The sequence below is a fragment of the Gopherus evgoodei genome, chromosome 1, assembly GCF_007399415.2.
Source record: "Gopherus evgoodei ecotype Sinaloan lineage chromosome 1, rGopEvg1_v1.p, whole genome shotgun sequence".
Lineage (NCBI taxonomy): Eukaryota > Metazoa > Chordata > Testudines > Testudinidae > Gopherus > Gopherus evgoodei.
The window spans coordinates 236,925,391-236,938,336 of record NC_044322.1 but is presented as its reverse complement, the minus strand read 5'-3'; the positions used below and the strand labels follow the sequence as shown (position 1 = coordinate 236,938,336).

At 40.1% G+C, this 12,946-nt stretch overlaps 1 protein-coding gene across 4 annotated transcripts in view; it reads left to right on the top strand.

Moving 5' to 3' along the window:
- The window catches only part of PRR5 (proline rich 5), a 143,899-nt gene that overhangs the window by 91,936 nt on the left and 39,017 nt on the right, over positions 1–12,946 (top strand). For all 4 annotated transcript variants that reach the window (XM_030539852.1, XM_030539860.1, XM_030539875.1 and 1 more), the window contains 3 exons: positions 1,486–1,543; positions 4,726–4,817; positions 7,521–7,661. In XM_030539852.1, coding sequence (XP_030395712.1) covers positions 1,486–1,543; positions 4,726–4,817; positions 7,521–7,661 — 291 coding nt within the window. The remainder of the gene's footprint in view (positions 1–1,485; positions 1,544–4,725; positions 4,818–7,520; positions 7,662–12,946) is intronic.

Below are 12,946 nucleotides of genomic sequence, written 5' to 3'. Positions count from 1 at the left end.
CTAGTCTGGGTCAAACAATCACTCACACCCCCTAGAGTTACTGTCCTTTGTTCCAGTTCCTTTCAGGTATCCTTGGGGGTGGAGAGGCTACCATTTTAGCCAGCAGAAGACCAAATGGAGGAGTCTCCCACAGGCTTAAATAGACTTTCTCTTGTGGGTGGAGGCTCCATCCTATGCAAAGTCCAGCTCCACGTTGGGGTTTTGGAGTCACATGGGCAAGTCACACATCCTTGCATGGCTCAGTTTTTACAGATAGCAGCCATTGCTTACCTGCTACCTTGAACGTCCTCATGTAGACTTCTTTTGTGGATTGGAGCCTCCTAAGATCCATTGGCCCTTAAGTGCTTCTTGATTGGGCACTTAATTTGTACATTCCTTTCTCAAGAAGCTGACCAAATGCTTTACAAAGGCTATTTAGAAATCAAGCAAGTACACAGCCAATATTCCTAACTTCAAGTACAAAAATGATACATATATACAAATAGGATGAATATATTCAGTCATAACCTTTACATAGATATGTTACATGGCATATGTATCATAAAAGATATTCCAGTTATACATACATTCATAAGCATATTCCCATGAAGCCTTATGGGGTACACCATCACACTTTTACCTTTCTATTACCTTAAAGTTAAGGATAAAAATAGGATTTGTTCCCCTTCCATCAATTTTCATGTTACGTTGGTTGAAATGTCATACCAGGTCAGATATTGAAATATTTGACCTAAGGTCTTTGTACTACATGTATTTTAAGGACACTATTAAGGAACTTTATTGGGTCACTTATAAAGGAAGGGTTCAGATCATGGCTACAGAATGGACAATATTTGCCCCAACTGTGACAGTGGGATTCCTATAAATACTATTTGTTCCAGTATTCTGATGTGATTTATTATCCTGATTTGAAGCACTCTAAAGTCTGTGGAAAGACTCCTATTGACTTCAGTGGTTTTGACTTCAGGTCCTGTTGTTAGCATTTATTGACTGATGAGATTTGATTTTAATATTTCATTTTATAAATATTATAAATCTCAGCATAATACAGATTTTTATTAAACAGATCCTTTTCATTAGGGTCCAAATATTTAATTTAGGTGAAAATTCTGTGGGATTCCTCAAGTTTCTTGTGGTATAATTAATCAGGAAGCCATTTATTAATAATTATACATGAACTTACTTTTAAAATACAATTTACTACCTCCCATGCTGATTAAATGTTGTATGGCTTATGCTAATGTTTGTAAAAAGCTTTGATATCCCCAGATGGAAGTTGCTATACACTGGAAGAGCTAAGAATATGATTATCATCATCATTTTACAAGTGTCCTAGTAGCTTTAAACAGGAAAATGGACATAGACGTAAAATTTCATTAATGAACAGCAGCCATTAAAACAACTTTCTTGTTTAAAAAAAACCTACAGTGGCTTCAAAGAAATATGGAGTTGTAGAAATAAAAGGTGTGTGTATTTTATTTACAGAATCAGCTGCTTACAAAAGGCATGGTAATACTGAGGGACAAGATCCGGTTTTATGAAGGTAACTCAGACTTCAGCAATGATGCAGCTGTTCAATGGGCTAGATCTAAAGCATACTGAAATCAATGAGATTCATATTTCACTGATTTCAATGTGTTTTGGATCAGATCCCATAACAGCAGGTTGTTCCAGTGTCACTTAGTTTCATGTTCCTATTGGCTTCCACCAAGGAGAAATATTTGCCTAGCACCTCAGCTAACCAAATCTCCTGTGTGGATGTTTACATTTTCACCCAGTTATAACCTGTTTAAGATTAAATAGCTGTGGAAAACAGAATACAATATTTTATTAAATGACAATGTAAACCCTGCAATCCCAATTAGCTGAAAAGTCATGGGAACACACCTTGATCTCACTTACACCTGTGTATATCCTGAGTAATTCTGTTGTCTTTAGTAGAGTTACTCTGGGTCTACATTGGCATAAATGACGTCAGAAGCTATGCCATTGTGTTGTCATGGCTCCATTTGTGGTTAGACATGTCACCTAACTGAGGCAACTATTAATGAAATTTCTTTTGTATTTGAAAGAATCAATCCAAGTACACCTCTACCCCAATATAACGCAACCCAATATAACATGAATTTGGATATAACGCAGTAAAGCAGTGCTCCTGGGGGGTGGGGCTGCGCACTCTGGCGGATCAAAGCAAGTTTAATATAACGCAGTTTCACCTATAACGCGTTAAGATTTTTTGGCTCCTGAGGACAGCATTATATCGGGGTAGAGGTGTATTAAGTAAATAAATGCAGAGAGAAGGAACAAAAATTCAGAGTATTGGCCAGATTCTGCTTTCCTATACACCAGTATAAATCTCGAGTATCTCCATTGAAGACAGTTGTCCACTGGAATTACTCCAGATTTACATCAGTGTAACTAGGAGTAGATTCTGGCCCTCTCTCTTGACACAGACACTCTAGTTTCTCCCACTTGCATTCACTAGAGATCTGCAAAAGAGGTGCTGTCAAATCAGTCTTGTAATGAGTACCTGAATGCAGAAAGAAAATATACTTCTTAAAATTGCTAGCACAAATTCACTGGCAGAATTATAGTATGGTCAAATTCTGCTTACCTGGCCTCTAGCTGCTATTCTACCTGAGTACAATATTCGTCATTCCATGGCTTATGCTGTTGTGCAGCAGTTAGAGGTGATTTTTAAATTGGCCGTGTCAGCCAGAGGAAGCTATATTTCATTGGCGGGTGAAGAAATTTCTGAATATAGATTATAAAATAAAACATCTGAGAACCTTTTGGAGTCCAAGACAGTTTTAAAGAAATGCAATTTTCTTTCAACTGCACCACAATGTCAAAACGCCTCTTAGTCTAAATACACCATTTGATCAGTTTCCTGGAGAAAGCTATTGGCATTACTTACAGCTAACTCTGAATTTTAAATGTGACCTTTCATTGCTGTCTGCTTATTTGATTGGATCAAGACTGTTATTGAACCCGAATCTGTTAAAAGACAATTCCCCTGACCACAGCAAACAGAAAACATATTTGACATTACATTCTTCAAACTCCTCTAGAGCCAAATAGAGTGCTTTAATTATTTAACATAACACCTACAAAACCACAGACAACTGGACTGTAAGGATTTCAAGGTTTTCACAGCATTCTTGCAAATTGTAAATGAGATTTTTTCAGTCTCAGACTGGTAAATCAAAATGAGAAACCAGTCAATTTTTAAAACCACACTGTACAGGTACATTTTTTAAAAGTTGATATTAGATTGATATCAAATATCAATAATATTTAAGATGCAAAACTGAGAATCAAACATTGAAATGCAGCTTGGTTCTCCTGTAACTGAAATGAAACTCAGAAACCTTGCATGTATAAAATGTCAACAAATTCTTAGGCTAGATTGCTAATTTGATTTAATGCCAAATATAGTTTACTTAAAACAGGTCATTAAAATGTGCTTGGTGTAAAAATATTGTGGGACCATGGAAAATATTATGTGTCTGTTTCATACAAGAATGACCACATCAGGCCTATGTTTATATGAGCTGAATTTCCTTTATCCCTGCAAATACCGTAGGAAATCCAAAGGCCTTTGCTTGACAGTAAAACAAACGTTCTCAGAGGACATGAAAGTCAAATTCTTTTGTGTGAAATATGCTAATCACCAATTGATTCTAAGCATTCTTCCACATCCCACAGTAAAAGGCCTGTCTGGGAAAATGCAGCTTACTGTGCAGATAGAGGAGCAGCTGTTCTGAGTCACTGTTGCTGCATTGAAATTCCTTGCTTTACAAAGTAGACAGTGCTGAGCAGACTGCCCACAAGATATAAGAGATGAGTGAAGGTAAAGACACTTTCCCAACAGAATTAGGGTTGCCAGCTTTCTAATAGCAGAAAATGGAACACCTTTGCCCTGCCCCTTCTTCTAGGCCCCGCCTCCTCTCAGTCCATTCCCTCTCCCTTGTTCGCTCTCCCCCACCCTCGCTCACTTGCTCATTTTCACCAGGCTGGGGCAGGGAATTGGGTTGAGGGAGGGGGTGAGGGCTCCGGCTGGGGGTGTGGGCTCTGGGGTGGGGCTAGGGTGACCAGACAGCAAATGTGAAAAATCAAGACGGGGTGGGGGGTAATAGGAGCCTATATAAGAAAGAGACCTAAAAATCGGGACTGTCCCTATAAAATCGGGACATCTAGTCACCCTAGGTGGGGCCGGGGATGAGGGCTTTGGGCTGCAAGAGGGGGCTCCGGGCTGGGACACAGCATGACCACATGGACATCATTGCACTGCTTCCTACAGATCCTGGAATTTTCAAACCATCCCTGTGGCTTATTCCTTGCTGGGATAGGGGTGGAACAATGTGGTGGAGTCTCCATGTGGGGATCTTCAGAGATTTAATCCCCTGTGTTCCCTCCATGGAGTTTTACTGCAGGAAGCGGGGCCAGTCTGGCTTTGTTATATTCTGTACAAGAGCTCTCTGACTAAGCTTTGTGCCAAAAGTCCCTCAATTTAGTAAGAGCATTTAATTGTGTGATCCAGCAGACACAAATACTGACTGATACTATGTACAGGCGGGGGAGATGCTTCTAAAATAACTGTCAGTGATTCACCTTTGTTCTGCAGGATCTAGTATTACATCATTTCCTGTGTTGCTCAGTTAATGCCACTGACTAACTGTTCACAACATAAAACAAGTTAGTGAAGCACTTATGTTTTTACAGGACAGAAGCTGCTGGATTCCTTAGCTGAAACCTGGGATTTCTTTTTCAGTGACGTTCTGCCCATGCTTCAGGCTATTTTCTATCCTGTGCAGGTGAAATATTACTTTGTTACTTTAGAATCCAGAAAAGGCTGTTTGACGGGTTGAGCAACAAATTGGCACAACTGTTAAACTATTCCTGAGGGGCCAATTGTTAGTGCAGCTGTTCTGAAGAGTCAAGTCATTTGCATGAATGGTGAAGTACTCATCTGAAAAACATGAAGGGGGAACTTTGAAAAGAGGAACTGCATGCATTGAGGATGTTTAGCCCTCATGTCGGCTTACACTAGAGCAAACGGATATGAATAGTAAAATGAAGATGGGCAATCAGTGAAGCAAGCACAGCTGTGTTGACTTCAGCATGCACATCTCCAACTAGACCTCATGCATATATCTGAAGTGCCTGCACTTGGTATAACGTTAAAAATGTCAATGGAAAATTTTGTACTCTGTACATCATTTTCAAACACTTCTCGTTTTGCTATTGGTGTACTTCTTCACTGGTGTAAATTAGCTCAGATTCATTGACGTGAGTGAAGTTGCCCTAATCACACCAGCAGAGAATTTCACCTGAAATAATTTTAAACATGCTTAAGGCACTTTACCTCCTTGTGGGAAAAAGAGCCTGGTTTTCAGAAACATCCTCCTATTTTGCAGGGTTAGCTTTGCATCTGCAATTGATAAATCTGTTAATTGGGTAACTAAATGCTGTCAGTATGATCATTTGCACTTGCAGGCACAAAATCCTAGTTCTATGGAAAAGTTGAAACTTTATAAATGTGTGGTTTCTGCAAGTAAAGGAAACAGCTGAAAAAATTCTTAAAGCATGTAAAGTATACAGGGCCACATTGTCCACTGACTTGTGCCATGTGTAGCCATTTAAACCAGTACAATCACCAACAAATCAGAATATTCGGTGGAATTTTCAGAAGTATTTTGACACCTAGTGGGATTTTCAAAAGCTGCTAAGTAAATTAGTTGCCTATATCCCTCTTAAATCAATGGAAGTTAAGCACCAAACTCACTTTGGTGCTTTTGCTAATCCCACTAGGCACCTACTTACATCTTTAGGTGCCTAACTTTTTTTGAAAATCTGCCCCTAGGAGAGTTAGGAACACAAGTCCCATTCTCTTTCTATGGGATTTGTGACTGGGATTTTCAGAGGAATCTGAATCTGTATCTGAGTACTAGTATGTCCTAGGGATGAGCCCTTATGTCACCAATTGAACTAACTACACTAGTGCAAACCCTAGTGTAGACAAGGAAATGGGGGCTAATCCTTAGTACAGACAAAGACAGAGGCTGCTATTGCTGCTAGAAACACGATCTTTGGGCAGGAGCTGTCTTTAGTGAGATGCGATCTTCCCTGGAGAAAAAGTAGTTGCATGAAATCATGATGTGAAGTATCAGCTCTGTACGCTAAGACAGTAGCACAGGCAGGTTTTGAGCAGTGGCGGAACGAGGGGGCCAAAGGGCCTTTGGTGGTACTCACCTGCAATTATACCTATTGGCTTGAAAAGGTGCCACACAAAAACCTAAAGGCCACTAGGGGGCTGGTCGCCCCCTCTCCATTAGCTCTTCCACTGTACTGAGGGTTCCCTGAATTTTAAAGAGAGGGGGAGCCACCGCTGGGCAGGGCTGGGAAGTCCCAAACCTAGACAAAGTGTGCATTCCCAAATGGGGGAAAATAAACAGAAATTCAAACATTGCCCTTGTTAAAATACTCTTAAAACTTTATACTACTATATTTAGGGTTCCAAACCATTCTTACAGGGTGTAAATTCAGGAAAGATCCCTGATTACATGCGTATCCAGATGTGGCAAAGTTACCACTAACACTTCTTCCTGGCCGGATGTCTTGCTGCAACAACTTTTGCCTCAGTTTCCCCCACTGTCCTTTGGCCACACCTTGATTCTCTGACAGTCCTCCTCCTTCCCTCTGACCCTGGACAGTCACCCCAGCCCTTCCAGTTGAAGTGCAACCCAGCTCTTCCCTGAGGGAATCCCCACAGCCTCTCTCCTGGGAGCATCCCTCATTCCCCCTGCCCCCTCACTGTTACTCTGGGTCCAGCTCTCTGGCTTTGGAGAAGTCAGCAGGTAAGCGCCTCTGTAGCTTCTCTGCCATTAGCCTTCTTTGGCCCTCGGCTCTGGAAGTCTGGGTTAGAGCCAGCAGGCAACTGCCTCTGCTGCTCTTTGACCTTCAGTGCTCTCCAGCCCTGGTGCTCTGGTTTGAGGACACCAGTCAGCAAACCCGTCTTGCTGCTCTCCTGCCTTCAGCTTTCTCCCAGGCACCACATCAAGTCTCCTGGCTCTGGCAGCTCTCAACTCCTATCATTCCTCTGACTGACCCAGGCCCTGACTCACCAGGTCTCTCCTCCCCTAATATCAAGAAGTACCCTCTTGTAAACCCAATTAATTGACCAAACTGGAGTGTGCTGATAAGGCTGTAGCACACTGGCCCTGCTCCCTCTTAAAGGGACAGTATCACCCTCTGACACCAGGTCTTGTACTGATTTGTGGATTACAGACTAAATAATCCTGTCCATGGCAATGATAGACAAGTCATACAAAAGTATCGTATGAGTCCACACAAAGATTATGGATCTACAGATTGGTTTGTTTTGACCATCCCAAATATTTTCATTGAATTGATCATTGCTACTACTAGTAAAGATTTAAGAAAAACACTTATACTTGGGATTTTGACAATTATTTTTAACTGGCTCATCATCCTTATTGTGGTGATTCTGTTCATAGGGGAAGGAGCCCTCAGTTCGTCAGCTGGCTCTCCTGCACTTTCGGAACATTATAACCCTCAATATTAAATTAGAAGATGCCCTGTCGCGTTCCAGAGCCAGGGTTCCACCTTCAATTATTCAGATGCTGCTAATACTCCAGGTAAGGAATTTGGGTTATATCTGAAAAATCTCTTTCTATGCTATGTTAACAAGATTTTCAAAAGTGGCCACTGATTTTTGGGTGCCCAGTTTGAGACTTCTTGACCCTGCATTTTAGAGGCGCTGCGCATCCACTAATCTAGGTGAAGCCATGGAACTGTAGTTCTCAACACTGCTGAAAGTGGAGTTCATGGAGATTCAAACTGTGCAAAGCAAAAATTAAGGGACCCAAAAGTAGAGACCACTTTTGAAAATTGAGTCTAAATGCATAAAGTTTTGGTATCAGGTTCATATTTGTGTCAGTAACACAACTTTCAAGAGGTGCTATGGGCTGATGCACTAGTATTTCTGGAGATTGATAGTTTCATCATAATGCTTAGTACAGTTTTGATCATGTCAACAAATTCTGTCAAAATTGCTTGCTATTCACAGATGTAAGATTCTAGGTTTTGGTGTCTTCTTTAAATATTTATCAAGCCCTTGGTCCAGAAATTAGGGATAAGGAGAAAATTACATAGATACAAATTAGGGCTGTCAAGTGATTAAAAATTAATCATATGATTAATTGTGCAATTAATAATAGAATGCCATTTAAATATTTTGGATGTTTTTCTACATTTTCAAATATATTGATTTAAATTATAACACAGAATACAAAGTGTACAGTGCTCACTTTATAGTTATTTACAAATATTTGCACTGTAAAAAACAAAAGAAATTGTATTTTTCAGTTCACCTAATACAAGTACTGTAGTGCAATCTCTTTATCAAGAAAGTTGAATTTATAAATGTAGAATTGTACAAAAAAAACCTGCATTCAAAAGTAAAACAATGTAAAACTTTAGAGCCTACACGTCCACCAAGTCCTATTTCTTGTTCAGCCAATTGCTCAGACAAACAAGTTTGTTTATGTTTGCAGAAGATAATGCTGCCTGCTTCTTGTTCACAATGTCACCTGAAAGTGCAAACAGGTTTTCGCATGGTGTCATAAACAGATAGTTAAGGGTTAATGTCTCTCTTACCTGTAAAGGGTTAACAATCAGGGACCTCAAACACCTGACCAGAGGACCAATCAGAAGACAAGCTACTTTCAGATCTCTCGGGGAGGGAAGCCTTTGTTTGTGGGTTTTGGGTTTGGCTTTGTTCTCTCCGAGTCCTGGACGGGGGTAGAGGTGTAACCAGGTTTCTGCCAATCTCCCTGCTATAGTCTCTTATCTGTTCAGAATTGTAAGTAGAAAAGGCGGTCCTAGTTTTTTAATTTGTTTTCTTTTTCATTTGCATATGTGTACTTGCTGGAAGTAGCTTAAATTGTGTTTCTGCTGGAGAAAGTTTCTTTCTATTGTTTATCAGTTGAAAGACCCTGTAACTTTTTACCATCTAAGTGCAGAGACAAGTTTTATGTTTTTCTTCTTTTATTAAAGTTTCCTCTTTTTTAGAATCTAATTGATTTGTCTGGTTATCTTTTGTAAAACTCCAGAGAAGGGAGTCTGCACTCACCAGGGAATTGGTGGGAGAAAGGAACGGGGAGGAGGGAAGGGAAACCTGCTCTCAGCGTTTATCAGTGTTTCTCTGTCCGGGGAAGAAGGGAGGGGGGAGTGGTGATTCAAGGAGTTGAATCAGGCGATCTCCTAGTGTTCCCAGGGCGGGAAAAAGCTGGGAGGAAGAAAGGAGGGGGGAAGGGAAATGGTTTATTCCCCTTTGTTGTGAGACTCAGGGAATCTGAGTCTTGGGGGTCCCCAGGGAAGGGTTAGGGGAGACCAGAGTTTATCAGGCGCTCTAAATAAGTCCTGATTGGTGGCAGCCTAGCAAATCTAAGCTGGTAATTAAGCTTAGGGAATTTCATGCTAATACCAACATTTTGGACGCTAAGGTCCAGAATTGGGAATTATATGACGACACATGGCACTGTAGTAGCCGGCATTGCAAGATATTTACGTGCCAGATATGCTAAACATCCGTAGGCCCCTTCATGCTTTGGCCACCATTGCAGAGGACATGCTTCCATGCTGATAATACTTGTTAAAAAAAGAATATGTTAATTAAATTTGTGACTGGGAGAGTGTCATAAATATAAAGGGAAGGGTAACAATCTGTGCGTATGCATCCACATAAAATCCCTCCTAGTCAGAGGTACAGAATCATTTTATCTGTAAGGGGTTAATCAGTTCAATTAACCTAGTTGGCACCTGACCAGAAGGACCAATGGGAAAAGGAGATACTTTCAAATCTGGGGTGGGGGGGGATTTGTTTGTGCTCTCTTTGTTCCTTCTGGATAGAGATAGAGAGAGAGAGAGAGACCAAGCAGGTAACCCGTCTCTTGAAGAGATACTTTGAAATGATATATCTAAAATTACAGAAATTGTAAGTAAAGGCAAGGAAATGCATTAGATTATCTTTGGTTTTAGCCTATGAATTTTCCCTATGCTGAGAGGGAGGTTTATTCTTGTTTTTGTAACTTTGAAGTTGAGCCTAGAGGGGAATCCTCTGTGTTTTTAAATCTTTTTATCACCCTGCAAAGTTACCTTCCATCCTGATTTTACAGAGGTGATTCTTTTACTTTTTTCTTTATAATAAAGGTCTTCTTTTAAGAATCTCATTGATTTTTAGTGTCCTAAAAATCAAAGGGTTTGGTCTGTGCTCATTTTGTTACCTATTGGTTAGTATATTATTCTCAAGCCTCCCTAGGAAAGGGGGTGAACGGGTTTGGGAGGATATTTTGGGGATATAGGAACTCCAAGTAATAATTTTCCGAATCTTTGTCTACATCACTTGGTGGTGGCAGCAGTACTGTCCAAGGACAAGGAAAGGATTTGTGCCTTGGGGAAGTTTTTAACTTAAGCTGGTAGAAATAAGCTTAGGGGGTCTTTCATGCAGTCCCCACATCTGTACGCCAGAGTTCAGAGTGGGGAGAGAACCCTGACAGAGAGATTTGTATATCTCTGGCTCTATTATACCCGCATTCTGCCATATATTTCATGTTATAGCAATCTCGGATGATGACTTTTAAGAACACTTGGCTGAAAAAGAAGTAGGACTGAGTGGAGTTGCAAGCTCTAAAGTTTTGCATGGTTTTGTTTTTGAGTGCAGTTGTGTAACAAAAATCTACATTTGTATGTTGCAGTTTAACAATAAAGAGATTGCACTGCAATACTCATATGAGGTAAATTGAAAAATACTGTTTCTTTTATCATTTTTACAGTGCAAATATTTGTAATAAAAATAATATTAAGTGAGCACTGTATACTTTGTATTCTGTGTTGTAACTGAAATCAATATATTTGAAAATGTAGAAAGATATCAAAAAATATTTAATACATTTAAATTGATATTCTGTTTAATGATGTGTTTAAAACTGCGATTAATCCTTTTTTTAATTGCAATTAATTTTTTTGAGTTAATTGCTTGAGTTAACTGCAATTAATCGACAGCCATAATACAAATAAATGAAACCAGGGAAACTGTCAGAAGAAAAATAAGATATTCAGAAAGAAAAGCAGCACCTAGTTTGAAAAATATTCAAAGAATGAGGGCTCACTCAGTGGGGGAGGGATAGCCCAGTGGTTTGAGCATTGGCCTGCTAAACCCAGGGTTGTGAGCTCAATCCTTGAGGGGCCACTTAGGGATCTGGGGCAAAATCAGTACTTGGTCCTGCTAGTGAAGGCAAGGGGCTGGACTTGATGACCTTTCAAGGTCCCTTCCAGTTCTAGGAGATAGGATATCTCCAGTGATTTAATGTGTATGTTGGAAGTAATGTTTGTGAACATTTGATGAAAGAAAAAAAATCACAACAGGATGCGTGTGTTAAGAGGGAAAGGTGGCACTTCTTAAAAACTGGGGCAATTGAGATGTTGTGGTTAGTAAATTTTTATATACAGATGAATTTAGAACAAACGAAAGGAAATACTTTTTCACTTCTGTTTGCGGTCATTGAATCAAATACTATGGCTGATTGTATTTTAAGGGTTGCATAAATTAATAACTAATGTGGGGAGGGATAGCTCAGTGACTTGAGCATTGGTCTGCTAAACCCAGGATTGTGAGTTCAGTCCTTGAGGGGGCCATTTAGGGATCTGGAGCAAAAAACAACAACAACAAAAAATCTGTCATGGACAGTACTTGGTCCTGCTGTGAAGGCAGGGGACTGGACTCAATGATCTTTCAAGGTCCCTTCCAGTTCTATGAGATACATATATCTCCATATACATATATTACTCTGTTACAGGTAATGCATCAAGACCTCTGCTGGACCAAGAACAGATATTTTTCCTCAGGACCATATTGCACCATTGTCTAGGTACATTATATCAACAGGGCTTAAAGTCAGGGAGGTCGCAGACCTGGCAAAAAATACAAATTAAGCTGCATCACTGAGAGCACACTTTAAGCACTCTTACCAGAGCTGGTACTCCCAGATTATGAAACTCCCCTTACTTTTTTCAGACTATGTTAAACACTGGTTTTCAGTTTTTTCACCTTCCCCTTTAAGAATCAAATATTAGCCACTGCTAGGATCCTGCTCCCCTTGAAGTCAATGGCAAGACTTCCATTGACTGCAATAGGAGCTGGATAACATCGTATTTTAGACAGTTCAGAGGAGGTGATGGAATGATCTGCCAGGAATAGTGCTGCAGGGAAGTTTATTGCACCCCTCCCTTGTCCACCAGCAGGAAACATTAACAGGATAACAAGTACTGTTTTTTTTTATTTACAGGCCAAATTTATCCCCTCTGCAACTCCAATAATTACATGGGGATGTATTCATCCCTGGATGTTTATTCATATAAATCTCCCACTTATTACCATACAGCAGGAAGCTAGTGACAAAAATTGTTGTTTGCCAGTAGTTGCCTGGCTTTGCGGTTTAAAGTCTAGGTGAAACCAAACCAAAGACTTACAGTGTCCAAGAGTATCAGGAAATGAGTCAGTTTCTCTGTTTACATTTATAAAAGCTCATAGTCAATTCAGAAGGAGGTCTGTTTCCCAAACCCAAACATCAGAGTAAACAAAAGCTAATTTTTGTACATTTAGAGGTAGCAAATGCAGTGTTTTAAGCTTGTTGAGTAAGATTAAATCCTGTTGTGGGTAGAGGTGGGGCACAGATAACAATGCAACTGTCTGGTTGTCATGTAAGATTACAATTCACGGTAAAGTTTTATGCTCAGACTTCCCAGAATGATGGAGAGTGTTACAGACCTGTCTGAGTCACCCTCATGGATCACAAGTCTATTCTAATTGGACTCAACCTTTATGCTTCCAAGCCAGCTGGGACTAGGCAGCATCAAATCA